This window comes from Malaclemys terrapin, chromosome 2, assembly GCF_027887155.1.
Source record: "Malaclemys terrapin pileata isolate rMalTer1 chromosome 2, rMalTer1.hap1, whole genome shotgun sequence".
NCBI classification, from domain to species: Eukaryota; Metazoa; Chordata; order Testudines; family Emydidae; genus Malaclemys; species Malaclemys terrapin.
In genome coordinates, this window is record NC_071506.1 from 204560917 (window position 1) to 204582450 (window position 21534).

Consider the following 21534-nt stretch of genomic DNA (forward strand, 5'->3'; position numbering starts at 1 on the left):
TGAATCCATAGCTATAGTGACAGACAGAAACTGTCTGTTTCCATGGCTAACATTTATGAGTACACATATACAATTAGTATCACCCCTAACTTTAACAATATAGGTTTCCATTTCAAAGTTCTAGCCTATCTAGCATCAAATGGCCTTAATGACCATTTCTAACATATCTCTACAGGCTGACTCTGGGTTAATTAGCCTGCAGGATGCTTAACCCTTTCCGGCCATATGTTACACCCTTTATAGGATTTGTTGCAAGTATATAACTGTGGTAGAAATAATGATTTGCATGATTATATTTTAATTAGATAATGTCACAGGGCGAAGTGTTCCTTTACCTGAACAGGCTAGCCTGTCCTCAGAACCAAATTCTACCCCTTTAAGCCTGTGCAACCCTGTTGACTTCAGTGGGGTTGTGTGGGGTATCAGGGCAGAATTGTGCCTAGATACTTACTAAAAAATAGGATTGTTGGATTGTATTAAATTCTGTGCTCTTAAACAGGTCAACTCATGATGAATAATTCAACTGAGTCCAATCTTCTCTCTACTTTTTATGATGATTATTATCCTGAGTTGGGCTCCGTCTGCAGCACAGAGAACATCAAGATCTTTGGATCAGTATTTTTTCCAGTCCTTTACTGTCTGGTGTTCATGTTCGGCTTGGTGGGAAACAGCTTGGTCATTTGCGTTCTGATACTTTGCAAGAAACTGACCAGCATGACTGATGTGTATTTGCTGAACCTCGCCATCGCTGACCTGCTTTTTGTTTTCTCCCTCCCCTTCCTGGCTCATTATGCTTCAGACCAATGGACTTTTGGAAATGCAATGTGTAAAACAATATGTGGAGTTTACTACATTGGCTTCTACAGCAGCATATTCTTCATAACCCTCATGAGCATAGACAGGTACTTAGCCATCGTCCACGCTGTGTACGCTCGGAAAGTTCGAACAACCCTGCTCAGCATTGTTATAAGCCTCGCCATTTGGTCAGTGGCCATTTTAGCTTCAATACCAAATATCTTCTTTATCCAAGAACTTAATGAAGATGGCAGTGTGAAGTGTGCTCCTTATTACCAGGATAATAAGGCTACTTGGAAACTTTTCACCAATTCCAACGTCAATGTTTTGGGCCTCTTGATCCCACTTGGCACTCTCATTTTCTGCTACTCCCGCATCATGAAAAATCTGCAGAGATGCGTGAACCGAAACAAGTATAAAGCAATGAAGCTGGTTTTCGTTGTTGTAGTTGTGTTTTTCCTCTTCTGGACACCCTTCAACATTGCGCTTTTTCTGGACTCTTTGCGAAGCCTGCTCATCATAGATGACTGCGAGACGAGCAAAAGCCTAGACCTGTCCCTGCAGGTGACTGAAACCATCTCCTTCATCCACTGCTGCCTGAACCCAGTGATCTACGCTTTTGTGGGTGAAAAGTTCAAGAAATACCTTCATGAAATATTCAGAAAACATGCAAGATTCTTATTGATTTGCAAAGACCACAATGTCTTTCCGAGTCACTATAGTATCTCTTCTATGCGCACCCAGTCCTCGCGTTCTTCTGTTATTGACCCTGTCCTGTAAAATAGAATGGGCCAAATTCAACCATTCAAGGATGCATTTGGTGTGATATAAGTATGAGTGACTTTGAAAGAAAATACTCCAGGCAGCTCAGTAAATACATTACTTCAAGTTGTAGTTGGGAGGACTTAGCTTTCAATTAAAGCTCTCTGTTACACTAGTAATGACTATGGTATAAAAGCTCAGACAATGTTATAATTTCAGTGTCCTTAATTGTATTAATTTGAGCTTCATATATATAATATGCTACCTTACAAGGAGAACCAGGCTGTTATCAATATTATTATTTTTAAGCCTATACGTCACTCAAGTACTCAGGGACCTATGGACATGTATAAAGACATGTAACTATCAACCTAATTTATGAGCTTGGTTTTATAGTATAATTCCAATTATCCAAATTCCCTTTATCCAGAAATCCTAATTACCCAAATCTACAGTGTGTCCAGCCTTATGTTAGTTCATCACACACACAATTTCTCAATTAGCCTCTTTGCACATGTAAGCTCTAATCAACAGCTTTGTATTTTGTATAGCAGATCTCAAGAAAGTTATTTTTTTACTCTTTTTAATAAAGTACAAAGTATTAAGCTAACATCACCATTACTCCCTCTGTTCCCTGTATTTCTATAACAGTGATACTGCACCTCAAAATAGCACTTTCATTTATCCAAACACCTGGTTAGCCAAAAGATTGAGATGTTCCCCAAACCAAATGGGATTTAACAGTAATGTACGTTGTCACTGATGGTTTAAAAAAAAAGTTTCCTGCTGTATACTGCTTTTTTTCTGGTTGAGTTTAATAGCCCCCATTCTTAAACATGTACAATAGAAATTGAGAATTACAAACAACAAGGTTATGAACTGACTGGTCAACCATATACCTCATTTGGAACCAGAAGTGCACAATAAGGCAGAAGAAGAGACAAAAATAAATAAATAAAAAGCAAATACAGCACAGTACTGTATTAAACGTAAACTACTACAAAAAGGAAAGTTCATAAAAAAAATTGGCAAGGGAAATGTTTCTGTGCTTGTTTCATTTAAATTAAGATGGTTAATAGCAGAATTTTTCTTCTGCATAATAAAGTTTCAAAGCTGTCTTAAGTCAATGTTCAGTTGTAATCTTTTGAAAGAACAACCATAATGTTTTATTCAGCGTTCCGAGCACTTCAGAGTTACGAACAACCTCCATTCCCAAGGTGTTTGTAACTCTGAGGTTCTACTGTCTTTGATAGTATATACTTGCTATAAACATTAGGGTAATGGAAGTATGCTTACTCCTGAGATTAATTACTTGTGAATAGTTTAATTTACATCATTGAGAAAACTTGTATGAGTAAAGGTTTCCAGAATTTGCTCTAAATGAGAAGGCAAGGAGGATTATAGCTAAGGGTATGTCTACAAAACAAAGAACACCTCATGGCTGGGACTGGGGCTCGCAGAGCTCAGGCTGTGGGGCTGTGTCATTGCTGAGTAGATTTCTGGGCTTGCAGTGGAGCCCGAGTTCAAGGACCATCCCATTCCGCAGGGTCCTAGAGCCTGGGCTCCGGCCTGAGCCTGGAAGTCTATACGGCAATGAAACAGCCCTTCAACCGGAGCTCTGTGAGCCTGAGTCAGCTAGCACAGGCCAGCCGCAAGTGTCTATTGCTATGTGGCCATACCCTAAGGCTTTAAAGCCTTAAAGATGGTACATATGACTGGTAGAATCAGCATGTCAATGGCTTACTGAACATTCATCACACACTGTATATCAGTGATACTAAACCGTTAAAAAAGAATGGGCCATTTTATTTCTTTTTCTGTTTTGGTTCATCTCTGTCATCTCCTCTACTGTCTTTCTATTCTTTCCTTTCCCAGTTTATTAAAAAAAATAGATTGTGTACTTTTAATGCCTTTCTATTCTTTCCTCATTTTTTGCTCCCCCATCCCAATAGATCAGAAGGCACCTCCGGTTGGTGGATATTAGTGGCTCTTTGGTTTACTAAAATCAGCGATACCTTGTACAGAAAACAAACCATGGATCAAATTTGTCTCTGAAATAACCCTCGGGCACTCGGGGTTACACAAAGATTAATTTGGTTTAATAATTCAAAATTAGAAGCCATATTTTTCATTTTAAATATGCTTGTATTTCTTTCTCCGTGACAGAAGAAAACAGAGTAGGGATGCAAACAGGAAACCATAGACAGATCATTGGAACAGTCAGTCTTGGGGAAAGACTCAAACATTTTAACATTTGGGTGTTTTCTTCAGCAACAAGTTATCTATTTTCTTCATAATTTGTTATGTGAATTGCACAAAATGCAAACAGTGAATACCAATAAAATAAATACAGATAATAATGTTTAAAAAGTAAAGTTTAATATGATAATACACAAAAAGAAGAACAGGAGTACTTGTGGCACCTTAGAGACTAACAAATTTATTAGAGCATAAGCTTTCGTGGACTACAGCCCACTTCTTCGGATGCATAAATTTGTTAGTCTCTAAGGTGCCACAAGTACTCCTGTTCTTCTTTTTGCGGATACAGACTAACACGGCTGTTACTCTGAAACTTATGATAATACACTACTCCTATGTCCCCCCCCTTTTTAAAAAAGATTAAGTGACCAAAATTGAGCACATTCCCTTATGATGAGAATATGACATTATATAATATAATTTATATATTATTTCCATATTACATAATCTCAACTTCTTAATGCTAATATATTATGATATAAAACTTACTGAGGACTGTGCAGAATTCAGGAGCACTAGAGCCCTGCAAATCCACGGATATCCACTTTATATCGGAGGATGCAATTGTATTGTCCACCATGTTTGCCGATCAGATGCTGATATAATGAGATTCCTGCGTGTACTTCAAAGAGACACAAAACCCCCCATTCCCAAAGAGACAAAAGTGTCACATCGACCAACTCACAGCAAAGTCCACCCCTCTCCCCGTAGAAAGAAAGACTAAATATTCCCTCCCCACCTCCCGCCCGGTATACAGAGAAAGGAGAGGTGATACAGATCAAGACAAGCAGCAAAATCCCCCATGCTCCTATCCCTGATCCCTGCTGTTTAAGCAGCCAAGCCTCTGGAAGGCTTCAGCACAGTAGGTCAGTGTGGCTTCCTGACTTACTTTGCAGAAGCAGCTACCTCCCCCTCCGACTGCCCATCGGGAGAGGTTTCCTAAATTGTTTGGCTGCTTTAACTGCACGGATAGGAGCATGGGGGATTTTGCTGCCTGTCTTGATCTGTATCACCTTCCCTTTCTCTGTATACAGAGGGGAGGCGGAACATAGGATCTTGAAAGCGGAGAAGCAGCTGTCTGCAGCTTATAGAAGAAGCAAGTCCCTGCAAAAATTAAGCACTGGCTGCGTAGCTAGAGAGCACTCACCCTCACCTGCGCCCCTCACCCTGTATCCCTATCCTGTACCCCTTTCTTGCACCCACGTGGGGAAACTGACGTAGAGTCATGTGGGCACCTATCCTTGCTCCTTGCTCCCCTGCCTCCAGCCCGCAGAGGGGGCATGGAAGATGACCTGCTAAGCCCAGATGTGCAAAAATTAAGCACCTTAGCCCTGAGATAGTATTTCCCTTGCATGCGTCCCCTGGCATGTGCAGGTACAGCTCTGCTCCAGTCGCAGGAACTTGCTTGGGGAATGGAGGGGAAGGGCTATGGTAGGGACACAAGCACCAGTGCCGTGTAAAACTCAAAGAGCTGTGGCAGGCACAGCAGAAGGCAAGGGAGGCAAGTAGTTGCTTTCTGGTGCACAGCTGCAGACATGTCACTTCTACAAGGAGGGGTCTGGGGTCAGCGTGGTGATGAATAGCCCCTCCCCACCCCCATTGCACTCCTCTTATAGCCTGGTGTTCATAACTCACAGAACAATACAGAAGGGCAGTGCAGGATCCATGCTTTCTGGCAGAGATGGCTGCAGGGGTGAAAGTAACTTAAAGGACTTACCCTTACAGCCGAGTCCAGAGCGGGGGCCTGGCCTCAACCGGAAGAGGTGGGGGCTTTTCAAGATTTAAAAGCCCTGGGACTCCCGCTGTGGCTGGGAGCCCCAGGGCCTTTAAATCACCCTGGAGCTAGCCGTGTCAGAGGCGGCTGGGAGCCCTGGGGTTCAGGGGTGAATTAAAGGGCCTGGGGATCTCTGTAGCAGAACACTGAGCCCATTAAATCCTTGCCCGAGCCAAGCTGCCGGGGCTCCGGCGGCGCTTTAAAGGGCCCGGGGCTCCCCGCAGCGGCAGGAGCACCTGGCCCTTTAATTCCCTGCCCGAGCCTGGCTGCTGGAGCTCCGGCGGTGCTTTAAAGGGCCTGGGGCTTCCCGCAGCGGCTGGAGCCCTGGGCCCTTTAAATCACTGCTGCGGAAGCCGGTACAGTCTGGCACGGCGTACTGGCTCTTGCCAGTACGCCGGACTGGACCGGCTTACTTTCACCTCTGGATGGCTGGCTCGCAGGTTATCCGGGGAAGTTGAAAATCAGCTGGAAACCTAGTATGATGCCCATGGAATGATGGAATTGAGAAACCTGCATCCTGTGATGCTGAACCTGCCCCCATGAGGCATTGCAAACCCTTCCCAAAACAACCTGCGGCTAGCTGCACAGTGGGATAGCTACCCACGGTGCACTGATTTGTGTCAATGCAAGAGCTGCTACTGTGGATGCGCTGGCTCCGCCAACAGAAGGAGCTAGTGTGGACATGCAACAGCGGTTTAATTACAGCAGTGGCTGTACGTCAAGGTAACTTAAGTCAACTTAACTATGTAGTATAGACATTGCCTTTGTCAATGGGAGAAGCTCTCCCACCGACATAGCACCGTCTATACACGGGCGTATGTCAGTGTAACTATGTCACTCAGGGGGTGTGTGGATTTTTCACACCCCTGAGTGACATAGTTGTACCAGTATAGGTCTGTAGTGTAGACCAGACCTCAGAAATCATGGGTGTGACATGTTAGTTACCCTTTTATCCAAGGTGCAAAAATTCCTTGAAAATGTTTTTAGAAACCATTCTTATTTTTAATGTTATAAATGATCGTCTTCAGGTTCAGGCCAACGTGGTACATTCTGGCTTGGGCTAAAATTTTCTCAGCCATAATTTCTTCCTTCCACTGCAACATGTTTAGTTCATGCCTAGTACTACAATGCACGGCAGTAAATTGGAGCAAGTAAACATCAGTGCATTCACTCAGGCCGGGTCTACACTAGGGAGCTTACAGCAGCACAGCTGTACCACTGCTCTAAGATTATTACTTGTGTAGCCACTCCATGGCAATGGGAGAGAGCTCTCGCATTGACATCATGAAACCACCTCCACGAGCAGTGGTACCTGGATCAGTGGGAGAAGCTCTCCCGCTGACAGAGGCGGTGAGTTACATGGGCCTGTGGTGCCCGGGCTCCAGCAATATTCAGGGCCGGGGGCCCAGCTCCACCAATGTTTGGAGCCGGGTCTCTCCCCTGGCCCTGCCTGGAGTGTCCCCGGCCTCCACCTGTTGCTCCCCTGTGCGCCTCCCCTGGGCCTCAGAGTGTCCCTGGCTGATTAAAAGCGGGCGGCTTCCCTGTCGCTCCGCACTGCTCTCCTTTGCCTGTGCTGCCACCTACGGCTAGGGTACAGCACAAGAACAGGCCTAGGCACCTGGCTGCTACTGCACTGGAAGAGGGGAAGGAGGTGCAGACATAATTGGCAGCACCCACCGGCAGGAGACGCTGGAAGAGACCTCTGGACCTCACTCACCTGAGCAGCTGCTGGGGCTTCCTTGAGTGTCTGACCCTGTGATCCTGCCCCCAGCCCGCAACCACAGGGCAAGAGGCAGGCAGCACCCCCCATGAGGCTATGCTGTCGGTAGGGCTACCCACAGGTGAGGTGAACTGAGGCACCTGCCTCAGGTGCCAGACTGTGGGGGGTGGGGAGTGTCACTAGGACCCAGAGTGTAGAAAATTGTGTCTGCTGCTGGTGCATGTGTATTCTCTCTGCTCTAGATGCACAGAGATGGAGGAGTGCTGTGCTGGAGGAAGGAGGGCACAAGAGACATAACAGCAGGCAGGAGAAAAGGTGAGAGGGAATAACAGAAAGCAGCAGGAGCTGCAGGGAGAGAGAGAGAGGAGGAGGAGGAGCCTCTTATGTACCTCTCTAGCACCCCTAGGAGCCTGGACTGATTAACACCAGCTTCTCAGGGAGCTTCCTGTTTCCTGTTGCTTCCCTGAACCCACTTGAGGAGAACAGACAGTCAACTGAAGTAATAGGAGCCAGTTAGGCCCTTAAGACGCTGATATCTTCCCTCACTCAGGCCCTGCTACCAGCCTGCTTATTTGTCCCCTTCAATTGAGTGTTGAGAGCCACTATAGCTGGCACAGAACAGCAGTCATGAGTGAAAGAAGAAAACGCCCCTCTGGGGCAGCATTCAGAAAAAGAAAGAAGGCAAAGGAAGCTTTTCTATCTTAGCAGGAAGGAGCTCTCCTGAGATACATAGACACAAATGTTCACAGTGAGCCTTCTGGTCCCAGTGAGGATGTGAGTGGTGAGGAGATGCCTGATCTTCCAGTTAGTCAGAGTGCAGGTGACCTGGCAGCTACTGCAGCATCCATATCTCCATCTCAAATGGATGTAACCATGCACATTCCTGAAGAAAAGTGTAGATCAGAGAAGAGTGGTGGAGGTGCAAGAAACAGCTGCTGCTGAGTTTAGTTCCTTAAGTCTAGATGATCCAGGACTGTGGACCCACTTGAGCAGTAGCCTGAGAGACTTCCTTGTACTGCATGGGCCACAGCAAGTGAAAAACTTAATGTTCCCCAGCTCCAGCAGTGTTTGAGGCTGGGTCTCTCCCTCAGCCCTGCCTTCTGCCCCTGGGTGCTCCCCTATGCGTGTCCCCTGGGCGATTTAAAATGGCCTGGGGCCCTACCAACTGGCTTCCTGCCTGCAGCCCCTGGGCGGGGTGGGACTGTGTCTGTGTCTACACATGCTGTTCCCGCCCCAAGCGTTCCTGCGGCCAATAGGAAGCTGCAGGGGCAGTCCTGGGGGTAGCAGTGCACAGAGGCCCCCTGGCCCGCCCTGCCTAGGAGCCCCAGGTAAGCACTGCACCCCTCCTACCCCCTCCCAGAGCCTGCTCCCCAACCCCTTTCCACACACCTCTCCCACCCCCAAACTCCCTCCCAGAGCCTACACCCCCACTCCCAGGCCAGAGCCTGCACCCAGCACCCAAACTTGGTCCAAGAGCCTGCACCCCTACCCCCTTCCCAAACACCCTCTCCTGCCCCCAAACTCCCTCCCAGAGCCTGCACCCCAGCCCTCCACACTCCCTCCCAGAGCCTGTACCCCCACCCCTTGCCCCAGCCCAGAGCCTACACCCAAACTCCCTCCCAGAACCTGCACCCCCACCCCTTGCCGCAGCCCAGAACCTACACCCAAACTCCATCCCAGAGCCTGCACCCCAGACCCCCTCCGCCACCCAACCTCCCTCCCAGAGCCCAACCTCTCATCCCTTCTGCACCCAAACTCCCTCCCAGAGCCTGTACCCCTCCTGCACCCCAATCCCCTGCCTCAGCCCAGGGCCCGCACCCCAGACCTCCTTCCCCCACCCAAACTCCCAGAGCTTTAGGGAGGTGGGGGGCAGAGTTTGGGGGAGCTTTAGGGAGGTGGGGGGGCGGAGTCTGGGCTCTGGGCACCACCAAAATTTCTACAAACCTGCCGCCCCTGTAATCTTGCTCTCTACAAGGAGAGAAAAAGTAGTTTCCCCTTTCACTTGCATCTGACTCCGAACCACACAGGTTTCCCATTTTCTGACATGGGCAATCTCATCTTCAATTTGTCTAACTTCCCATTCAGTAAGTATATTAATGAACATGAAGCGGCATTCAGGGTCAGCTCCCTCCAGCTTATACCAAATTAAAAGCCTCTTCTGGTAATCCATACTGGGAATTTACTCAATTTCCCTGCGAAGTCAGCAGAGGTGTATTTAAGATCTGAGTTTAAAAGACGGGATCCCAGCGATGCCTCCAATGTAGCATCCCCTATCCACCCGGTTACCTCCTTTAGTGCCAATCTCCTTACAGATTTTGGTGGACAGACCTGGCTTCTTCTGGATCCTGCCACCACTCAGCAGGGTGTAACTTCTTTTTCTTCCCTTATTAATTTATTTAGCAGTGCCTCCACCCCCCTATGCTCCTTCCTGGCAGGGTCACCTTGGCAGCGTGGGAGGAAAATACAAATCACAGAGTAACCCCCACTTATTTGCCAGATAGTGGGAAGCTTCTAAGAAATAACACAAACATATACAGTAACTCCTTAATGTTGTAGTTATGTTCCTGAAAAATGCTACTTTAAGCTAAACGATGTTAAGTGAATCCAATTTCCCCATAAGAATTAATATAAATAGAGGGGGTTAGGTTCCAGGGAATTTTTTTTGCCAGACAAAAGACATATCTATACACACAGCATAAGTTTTAAACAAACAATTTAATACCGTACACAGCAATGATGATTGTGAAGCTTGGTTGAGGTGTTAGAGGGTGGGATATTTCCCAGGGAATGTCTCGCTGCTAAATGATGAACTAGCAATTGGCTGAGCCCTCAAGGGTTAACCCATTGTTGTTAATGTAGCCTCACACTCTACAAGGCAGCATGAATGGAGGGAGGAGACACAATAGACTCATGGCAGTGGCTGCAAACATTCCCTGCGGAAACTGAACGTGATGATGAACCCACGCTATCCCACTGGAGCGCATCACTCCCTCCACTTTCAAAGTGCCGGGTGGTGCATGTGTGTGTGTGTGAGAGAGAGACAAAGACACACTGTGTGTGTGTGTGAGAGAGACACGCACATTTCCCCTTTAAGTACACTGACTCCACTCTAAGTACATTGCCTTTTTAAGTAGATGAGCAAGTTGAGACAGCAGCTGCTGCCAGCAAACTCCCTTCATCCTAAGCGGGGTGAGGGGGACACCCTGACATCAGCACCCCTCTTCTCCCCCACCCCTTGCACAGCAAGCAGAAGGCTCCCGGGAGCAGCTCCAAGGCAGAGGGCAGAAGCAGCACACGACAGTGGGGGGAGAGACAGCTGAACTACCTGGCAATTGATAGCCTGCTGGGCGGCTGCCGCACAGGGGACTTAGGGGAGCTAATAGGGGGGCTGCCGGTCCACCCTGGTTCTAAGCTCCCACCAGCTTGCTCCAACGGGCTGCTCTTCCTGCAAGCAATGGACAAAGCAGGCAGCTGCCAAATAATGTTATAAGGGAGAACTGCGCAACTTTAAACAAGCATGTTCCCTAATTGATCAGTGATGTAACAACGAAACAATGCAACAACATTAACCAGGAGGATGTTAAGTGAGGCGTTACTGTACAATATATTTAACATAGAAATTATATTAAAGAGAAGATAAATATAACATAACAGGGTAAAACACTATTCTCAGGATCACCAGTGACCCTACTTATAATACCCATGAATTTCTCCAGTCACGTGACCTAATATAGCAAACGTAAAATTAGTGTCCCATTGGTATGTGTACTTTGTAGGGTCCCTGGATGACCTGTGACCACGATATCATCTGTGCAGCAGTAGACTCACAAGTGGGATAAGGTGCTAAGTCCTTCCGCTAATTTAGTAGGGCACCAGGTAATAAAATCCCCAAACCCTTACCCCCTAGCTTGAGAACACAGTTCAGGGTGTGAGGGGTCTCCCAAACATTTTTCCTGACCAACTAACTAAAAAATGGTGACTCAAAACTCTGTAATGGATCTTCAGATTCAGAGATGGCTCTGGGCTCCTCAGTCACTGCAGAGGGCTGACGATCGCTGCTGGCAGGCATCCTCTTCATGCAGGAGTCAGGCTGCTTCTGGTGCCAGGATTTCTCCTCACCACCAACAGGTGCAGGGCTCAAGGTGCGGCTTACAAAACTACACTAAGCTCCTAATCTCCCGCCCAAGTGCTCAGACACACTCACAGCAGGTGGGCAGCCCTGGAGTAGCACCCAGAGCAGTGCTGCCATGTGGTGACTGATCTCATCTAGAGAGCTGGAAGCTTAACTCAGTCTGGCGGGGGGACGTTTCCCAACAAAGCTCTACAAACTGAGAGTCACCTTGGAGCCGGAAAAGCTCAAGCTGAGGGATCTTGCTGTCAAGTCCCCAGAGGCCAGTTCTCCGGGGGAGCCCTGCATGCAGGCCTGGAACTCACCAGCTCCCCACACAGCAAATCCTGCCCTTGCCCTGGCTGGCTCCAGACTGCTCCAAACTGGCTCCTCCCACCCCTGAGCTCCCAGGGAAGGGCTTGTCACTCCTTATTGGTCAGGCTGGCTCTTCTTCTTGGGCTTTCACTTGTCAATCATTTGAGTCTGTCCCTTCCTCTGAGCAGGCACACCAGCCATCTTTCCCCAAACCAACAGGGACCCGTGTTGTTCTAACTAGTGTCTCTCCTCTCCCCCTTTTGCCTGCTGAGCAGACGCTGAGTCTGCCCTTGGGTCCCACTTCCTCCAGGGACAGTGTGCCTCTCCCTGAGCTACCAGCACACAGAGCCCCAGGAATCTAGGTAAGCTCCTTGGGATTTCTACAGCATGGCGGCAGTCCCAGCCATGGTGAGTACAGCCCAGGACATTGGGGGGATTGGCGATATGAGGAGGGATAGCTCATGGGCATGAGTTTATGTGTATAGGGCAACTGAACTGAATACTGGCACTGTTTTCCACAGTCGGTGGTGTTTTTAGCTGATATCTCACTCCTGAGGGTAATAGAGGCTGAAAGGGAACAGCTCCTGCAGGTGTCAAGGTGCCACCAGGACCGTATGATACTCGCCTGTGTGTGCTGCAGTGGTGCTTGCTGAAGTAATTGCTGAGTAGTGTGAGAAAGTGTCCTATGGCAGTGGAAGAACTAAGACAGCTCCCCTCCCGCATAAACCTTCAGCAGAGAATTGCAGGCTACCTGCAGGAAAGTTTCATCAGGATATCTATGGAGGATTCATGGGACATCCCAGTGCATGTAAACAAACAGTTTACAAACAAACAGGGGCCACCTCTGCTTAACTCTACAGGGGAATGAAAAGCAAATAGGACCGCTACCTGTATTGGTTATTTAACTACCTCTTCTAGCACCAGTAAAAGAGTACATGAACAGATGTGTCCTGCTACTTTGGGGGTTCCATCCCTGTAATTTCAAAAGAAACTGCATACTTACCAGAGGTTCCTTCCCCTGCATCGGGCTCCTCCATGCTCAACTGTAGGGACTGGCTGGATTGTGCAGGACTCAAAAACATGTTCTGGCTTGCTGTGCTGCTGGATCCCCCAGTCGCCTGTCCCCCATAATCCTGCTCCTCTTCCTTGTCCACATTCTTGCTGTTCACAGTGGTGGCCTGTGACACTGACTCCTCCAAAGTGTCCACAGGCCTCTTGGGGATGGTGTGGGGTCTCTGCTAAGGATGACATGTAGCTCTTTGTAAAAGCGGCACGTCTGCGGCTCCACACAAGAGTGATTGTTGTCCTCTGTTGCCTTCTGGTACACTTGCCGCAGCTCCTTGGCTTCCATGTGGCACCGCTGCAGGTCTGTCTTGTAGTTCTTCTCCTCCATGTCCCTGGCAATCTGCTCGTAGATGTTGATGTTTCTGTGTCTGGATTGGAGCTGTGCCTGCACAGCCTCTTCTCCCCACAGATCCAGGAGATCCAACACCTCCTCTGTACACCAGGCAGGAGCGTATCTGCTGGGCAGTTGCTAGGTGTGCTTGAGAGTTGCTAGGTGAGCTCTCCTAGGTGAGCTGGACAACCAGGAAATGGAATTTCAAAAATTCAGGGGGCTTTAAAGGGGAGGGACAGTTCTTGTGTTCCTGGCCCATGGCAGCAGAGTTCAAAACAGTGGCCAGAGTGGTCAAGATGGGGCATTGTGGAACACCTCCTGTCATGCAGTTATAGATCACAATATTTAAAGCAAACATTTACACCACAAACAAGTAATATCAAGCTAGCTAACTATAGGCTCCCAAGTCGTAGTCATTTTATCCAACATAGGACTCACTTGGTTAACAAATCCACTGACATGATCAGTACAGTTTTCAGTTTCCATGTGGCCTCTCTTAAAACAACCAACCACCCAAAAAAGCAAACACAATTCCAGACAAAAATAACAAAACATTAAAGTGCCAAATTCTCCCTGGTGCAAACTGGCATCACTCCATTGATTACATCAGCAAAGAATATGGTCCCAAATCCATTAAGTCAAAACAACTTTATTAGAATGCTGTAATTATGGGGGAAAAATGAAAGAGAGGAAATTCATAATTAAGGTTTTTCAGACAACTGTACTTTGATGCTAATTATTATTTGTAATATCTATTGTAAATAATGTTTTCTGATCTCTGTTTTTCATCTATCTGGAATATACTAATGGATAAAAGCTGCCTTATTTTGTTGTGGTGTTGGCTTATGTTGTTGGAGTTATTGGAAGTTTTTATGTAGTGTCACTGGAGTTCATGCCTACATTGCATCTGATAATGTCTCTTAAATGTTCTTTTGTGGGATTTCAAATACTAAAGAATTGTTATTCACTCTGAGAAAATTGTCCGAGGAGGCTCTCAAATGTGCACAGGAATGGTATTCCTCACCACCACCTCACAATAAACAGGAGACTCAGAAAAAGTTACAGAAAAGAAAATGTCTTGAGAAAATTTGCTTGGTTCCTACTAGCTGAAGCCTCTGCTATCCGATCCTCATGGCTGTATGCAATTGAGCTGTACTGACTTTATAAAAAGAATTTCTATCAGTGTTTCTTGAGAAAAGGTCCTTCAAAATGGATCATTTGTGGGCCTTTATGTTGTGCTGATAACTTCTGTTAGTTACTCATACCCTGGTGAGAGGGGGGATGTGAGTATTTAGATAGAAAGTGTGAAATGATCACGAGGCTGGAATGTTTCTTTTGGGCTTTTCTCAAAAATTATGGGCTGCTGGAGATCCGAGCCTCAGCCGCCTCCAGTTACTGGAACCAGAGCTTTTGCTAACCCATAAGTTCCTTTTCATAGCAACAGGCATAATTACCCATCATGCCCACCGAGGGCCAGGGCAAATGGCAGTAATATTAGGGTTACCATACGTCCGTTTTTTCCCGGACATGTCCGGCTATTCGGCAATCAAACCCCGGTCCGGGGGGAATTGCCAAAAAGCCGAACATGTCCGGGAAAAATACCGGACGGGCACTTCCTCTCCCGCAGCTGCTCTGCTCCTCCCCTGACTCAGACTTCGGCTCTGTTTAAGAGCCAAGCTGCCCGAGCCAGTGCTACCGGCTTCAGGCAGCCCCCCTTGCCTCCGGACCCCAGCCGCCGGCCGGGCACTTCTCCTCCCCGGCTCCAGCTGCTCTGCTCCGGTGGCTGGGGTCCGGAGGCAAGGGGGCTGCCCGAAGCCGATAGCACTGGCTCGGGCAGCTTGGCTCTTAAACAGAGCCGAAGAGTCAGGGGAGGAGCACAGCAGCTGGAGCCTGGGAGGGGAAGTGCCCGGCCGGGGGCGCAGGGTCCGGAGGCATAGGGGCTGCCCGGAGCCCGAGCGCTACCGGTTTCATGGTTTGCTGGGCAGCCTCCAGACCCTACGCCCCCGGCTGGGCGCTTCCCCTCCCAGGCTCCAGCTGTGCTGGGGTAGCGCCGGCCAGGGGCGCAGGGTCTGGAGGCTGCCTGGCAAACCGTGAAGCCGGTAGCGCTCGGGCAGCCCTTTTCGCGTTGCTGGGAGGGAGGAGGGGGAGTTAGGGCGGGGACTTTGGGGAAGAGGCGGAGTTGGGGCGGGGTCAGGGTGGGGAAAGGGGCGGGGCCAGGGCCCCGTGGAGTGTCCTCCTTTTTTATTTTTTAAATATGGTAACCCTAAGTAATATTGGTTTTTCTCTTTCACACACCCCAGTCACAGTTTGGGCCTTGTTCAGAGGCATCCACCTTCACAGCCTTACAGAAACCATGGGTAGTTTCTTTCCCCTTCCATGTCCAAAACTCCTGGCCCAGTTGCAGAACTCTGCAAACCCACATTCCATAGGCGGGCAGCCCCTTTTTATGTGTCCTTGTCACCCATACTAATAACACATGGTACCCTGACAGCCAGCTGGAGTCACCCTAGGTTCCACCCTCTTCTTTTCTGTCACCTTTCCAGCTGCAGTTCTCTGACTCTCCTCCCCAGTCAGTCCCTTGAACTATGACCCCTCTTTGCTGGCGATATCCACCTCAGTGAATTCTGGGAGCTTGGCTGCAGTCATTTAGGGTCACTGTCTGATGCCTCCTGACCCACTCCCGAGTGTTCTCAGGGATGGGCTGCAGGAGCTGTTCTAAAATCATTGCATCCATAATCTCACCCACCGTCGGAGCATCTGGCCTCAATCAGCAGGTAGCTTAGTCCATCAGTTTCTGGGCAAATGCCCTGGGCTGTAAATCCCCCGTCCCGCCTGCCTGCCAGTCCATCTAGTGGCCCAAAATTTTTTGCTGACACTTTTGAGGGGATAAGCCCACCTGATCTAGGATGGCCACCTTAACCACATCATAATCCTGTGCCTGCTCGTCATTTAGAGCCAGGTCGGTCACCTGAGCATCCCCTGTCAAATAGCGTGTAGCCATAGGGCCCAGGTTCCCTTCTCCCAATCTGCGCTCATAGCTACTCTTTCAAAAGTGACCAAACATGCATTGGAGTCATCTGCAGGCTCATCTTACAGAGGCCTAGCGCCTCTGCCCAGCTGCTATTCCCTGCCACAGGATTCATCACACCTGGGAGTAGCTGCTGCTGTATATCAGCTTGCAGTGACCAGGGCTGGTTCTCAGCATTCTGTCCCACACCCAAGTTCAAGGTCACTCAAACCTGATCCTCAACGGTGATCCTCACCGCTGGGCCTGACAGGTTCTCAGCTAATCTGACAATCAGGCCCTAATAGTCTTCCTGAGTTTAGCTCTCTGAAATTGTAACCCTAATGAGGGAAAAGGGCAGGAATTCTAGAGCATGCCCCCATAAAAGGAAAAGTGACCCCTCTGTAGGTGAGGCCCTTAACATTTGATCTACATTGATATTATAGTGCAGTGTTTCTCAACAACTGGTCCGTGGACCAGTGCTAGTCCCTGCGATCTCCTTCATGTTTATGAAGTTTATGAAGACAGCAGACTGGTCCCTGGTATCAAAAAGTTTGAGAAACACAATATAGTGCACCTCTCTTGACACTTTGACCTGGATTCTCTGCTCTAGTAGGGCCGCTTTGTGTAGCCTGATACAAAATGGCCTTAAAATGGCCAGAGAGAGAGCTGGAACAACATCCCCCCTTGTACAGAGGAACTCTTCAAGTGGATGGAAAACTGTCAGAGGAGAGTCTGCTGCCTTCTTCATCAACTGTGTTTCCCCTTCCCCTCCTATTCTTGATATAAGGGCAGGAAAGCGGCATTTGGTTTAGCTGCAGGAGGCATGATAGAGCAGAGCCTCCGTTACTCCTGAGCTGTTGGTGATGTAACTTACACCAGTGGCAGAAGTTAGAGTTGGCCCCCTGCTGTTCTAACATTCATGCAGGCTGGTTGGCCAGGGAGCTGCAACACCTTCCCTGAGGCTGCCACTCTCCACTACAAACATAGGTGGGACGTGATGTAGAATCGAGGCCTTTACCTTTATTTTTATTTGCCAAGCGGATACGTTGCTGCTCTGTAGTCAGATTGGGGCTAGGTGCATGAAGTAACTTCAGGAGACCTTGGAAGTTCAGACTCAGATGTGTTTATATTGAACCTCCTTCATGACTGGGGGGGGATTACAGTATAATAAACAAGCTAGATAGGTCAAACTTGCCTTAAGTTAGGCATCTACATCATTATTTAGCTATATTTAAATAAAAAGGGCCAGGTTTGCAGTGCTGCTGAGCACTCACAATTCTTATTGACTTCCAGAACAGTTAGCAATGATCATCTCTTTTGAAAAACGGCTGCTTTTATTTAGGTACCTAAATACAAACAAGGGTTGGGCACCCACGGACAAAAATTTTGGTCCTGCATGTTTAAAAAACATTCTTGACAAGAATTGGCAGCTGCAGATTTAGTGTTTGTTTCTGCCTAAACGAGTGAGAGAGCGAGTGAGTGCGTTCAAATTAACACCTTGACTCTGTAGGAACACCACATGTACTATAGATGCAAAAGATAATTGCACCCAGCGTGCAGTGATGATAAGCAGAGCTTGTAATTTACAGAATATATTTGTCAAGTTAACTGTTCGTCTCTAGTAAATTAGAAAGGTGCATATTATAGCATGGCACTAGCAAGGCTGAAGTCCTGGGGAAAAGTGGTTGTCACCTACTAAGAAAAAAATTCAGATGCTTTTTTTTCTTTTGCACTCATAATTCTAAATTGACTTTGTGTGAAATCTCAGGCTGGATGTGTGCAGTCCTCTGTGAGCATGGCTGTCTGCCCTTTCTGAAGAAAACATAGAGACAAGGAAATGATAAACAATAGGGTGCTCATCATGTTCACTACCTCAGTTTTATTGATCAGCGGGGTAGCCGTGTTAGTCTGAATCTGTAAAAAGCAACAGAGGGTCCTGTGGCACCTTTGAGACTAACAGAAGTACTGGGAGCATAAGCTTTCGTGGGTAAGAACCTCACTTCTTCAGATGCAAGTAATGGAAATCTCCAGAGGCAGGTATATATCAGTGTGGAGTTAACGAGGTTAGTTCAATCAGAGAGGGTGAGGTGCTCTGCTAGCAGTTGAGGTGTGAACACCAAGGGAGGAGAAACTGTTTCTGTAGTTGGATAGCCATTCACAGTCTTTGTTTAATCCTGATCTGATGGTGTCAAATTTGCAAATGAACTGGAGCTCAGCAGTTTCTCTTTGGAGTCTGGTCCTGAAGTTTTTTTGCTGTAAGATGGCTACCTTAACATCTGCTATTGTGTGGCCAGGGAGGTTGAAGTGTTCTCCTACAGGTTTTTGTATATTGCCATTCCTGATATCTGACTTGTGTCCATTTATCCTCTTGCGTAGTGACTGTCCAGTTTGGCCAATGTACATAGCAGAGGGGCATTGCTGGCATATGATGGCATATATAACATTGGTGGACGTGCAGGTAAATGAGCCGGTGATGTTGTAGCTGATCTGGTTAGGTCCAGTGATGGTGTTGCTGGTGTAGATATGTGGGCAGAGTTGGCATCGAGGTTTGTTGCATGGGTTGGTTCCTGAGTTAGAGTTGTTATGGTGCGGTGCATGGTTGCTGGTGAGAATATGCTTAAGGTTGGCAGGTTGTCTGTGGGCGAGGACTGGCCTGCCTCCCAAGGTCTGTGAAAGTGAGGGATCATTGTCCAGGATGGGTTGTAGATCACTGATGATGCGTTGGAGAGGTTTAAGCTGAGGACTGTAGGTGATGGCCAGTGGAGTTCTGTTGGTTTCTCTTCTGGGCCTGTCTTGTAGCAGGAGGCTTCTGGGTACACGTCTGGCTCTGTTGATTTGTTTCTTTATTTCCTTGTGTGGGTATCGTAGTTTTGAGAATGCTTGGTGCTTCAGGATTTGGGCCTGAGTATAGTTATCTAGTTAATCAGACTCTCAAAATTCTTCTGCTCGCTAATATACTATTTGTTGTTCCACTTCTCATGGAAACACACCGCGTCCCTGACACACCACCCAAGAAAGTCACAAATCCATTGCCTCCCCAATGCTAGCCTGTTCTCTCATGGGCTTCCCAGTATTTCCTCTTTTCATTTTCATGGAAATGGTTTGAGGAGAGCAGTGCTTAATTTGCAATGAAAGAGGTGCTGGGGTGCAAGCATTTTTTTACTTTCGTAACTGAAAGAGAAAGCCCAGAGATGCTGAGGTTACGAACTGCCAAGCCCACAAGTGCTGAAGCTCAGCCCTGGCAAGCCTTGGCACAAATTAAGCACTAGGGAACAACCTTTCTCGTGGGATTTTGACAATAATAACTGAAAGCGGAGATGCTCACAAAAAATAAATCTAATGAAACCGCAAAGTTAGCCAAATATCTTCAAACTTCAAAAAAAGCTTTGATTTGGTTCAGGTGTTGTGTGAGGCTTGAGGACAAAATGTTCTTTTACCTGAACAGGCTAGCCTGTCCTCATGGTCAATTTCTACCCCTTTACAGCCTATGCAATCCTGTTAGCTAGTGTGATGTGTCAGGGGACAATTGCGCCTAGATTACTAACTAAACAATAGGATTGTTGGGTTGTATTACATTCTGTGCTCTTGAACAAGTCACCTCATGATGAATTATTCAACTGAGACAAGTCTTCTACTTTTTATGATTATTATTCCAAGTGGGGCTCCACCTGCAGCACATGGAATATCAAGATCTTTGGATCAGTATTTTTTCCAGGCTTTTACTGTGTGGTCTTCGTGTTCGGCTTGGTGGGAAACAGCTTGGTCATCTGTGTTCTGGTAGTTTGCAAGAAATTGACCAGCCTGAGTGATGTCTATTTGCTGAACCTCGCCATTGCTGGCCTGCTTTATGTTTTCTCCATCCCCTTCCTGGCTCATTATGCTTCAGGCCAATGGACTTTTGGAAACACAATATGTAAATTAATATGTGGAATTTACTACATTGGTTTCTACAGCAGCATATTCTTCATAACCCTCATGAGCATAGACAGGTACTTAGCCATCGTCCACGCTGTGTACGCTCGGAAAGTTCGAAGAACCCTGCTCAGCATTGTTACAAGCCTCGCCATTTGGTCAGTGGCCATTTTAGCTTAAATACCAAATATCTTCTTTATCCAAGAATTTAATGAAGATGGCAGTGTGAAGTGTGCTTCTTATTACCAGGATAATAGGACCATTGGAAACTTTTAACCAATTTTGAAGTCAATATATTGGGCTTCTTGATCCCATTTGGCACTCTCATTTTCTGCTACTCCCACATCTTGTAAAACCTGCAGAGATGCGTGAACCGAAACAAGTATAAAGCTGTTTTTTGTTGTTGTAGTTGTCTTTCCTCTTCTGGGCGCCCTTCAACATTGCACTTTTTCTGGCTTCTTTGCAAAGCCTGCACATCATAGATGACTGTGAGATGAGCAAAAACCTAGACCTGTTCCTGCAGGTGACTGAAACCATCTCCTTCATCCACTGCTGCCTGAACCCAGTGATCTATGCTTTTGTAGGTGAAAAGTTCAAGAAATACCTTCATGAACTATTCAGAAAACATGCATGATTTTTATTGACTTGCAAAGACCACAATGTCTTTCAGAGTCACTATAAGCACTTCTTCCATGAGCACCCAGGCCTTGCGTTCTTCTGTTATTGACTCTGTCCTGTAAAATAGCGTGGGCCAAATACAACCATTCAGGGGTGCATTTGATGTGATATAGTATCAGTGACTTTGAAAGAAAATACTCCAGGCAGCTCAGTAAATACATTATTTCACATTGTAGTTGGGAGGACTTAGCTTTCAATTAAAGCTCTCAGTTATCATAGTAGTGACTCTGGTATAAAAGCTTATGCAACGTTATAATTTCAGTGTCCTTAAATTTGAGCTTCATATATATAATACACTTCCTTAAAAGGAAGGCCATTATCAACATTATTTTTAATCCTACAGCTCACTCAAGTCCTCAGGGACCTCTGGACATGTAACTATCAATTGAATTTATTATCTAGGTTTTGTAATACAGTATAATTCCAGTTATCCAAATTCCCTTTATCCAAAAATCCTAACTACCCTAAGCTACAGTGTGTCCATCCTGTGGTCTTATGTTAGTTCATCACACACTTAATTTCTCAGTTTGCCTCTTTGAACCTGTATGCTCTAATCAACAGCTTTGTATTTGTATAGCAGTTCTCAAAAAAGTTTTTTTTTTTTACTTTTTTTAATAAAGTACAAAGTATTAAGCTAACATCAGCATTACTCCCTCTGTTCCTTATATTTCTATATCAGTGAAACTGCACCTCAGAATAGCACTTCCATTAATCCTTACACCTGGTTAGTCAGAAGTTTCAGATGTTCCCCAAACCACAGATATTTAACACTAATGTATGTAGTCATTGATGGCTTAAAAAAAAAAAG

General features: G+C 46.9%; 1 protein-coding gene and 1 pseudogene across 1 annotated transcript; both read left to right on the forward strand.

Moving 5' to 3' along the window:
- Window positions 1-451: 451 nt before the first annotated feature.
- On the forward strand, window positions 452-1575 carry LOC128831858 (C-C chemokine receptor type 8-like). Its single transcript, XM_054018668.1, has one exon. The coding sequence runs from the start codon at window positions 508-510 to the stop codon at window positions 1573-1575; it is 1068 nt and encodes a 355-aa protein (XP_053874643.1). The 5' UTR covers window positions 452-507.
- A 5272-nt stretch (window positions 1576-6847) lies between these two features.
- On the forward strand, window positions 6848-20682 carry LOC128831310 (C-C chemokine receptor type 8-like; annotated as a pseudogene).
- Window positions 20683-21534: the final 852 nt, after the last annotated feature.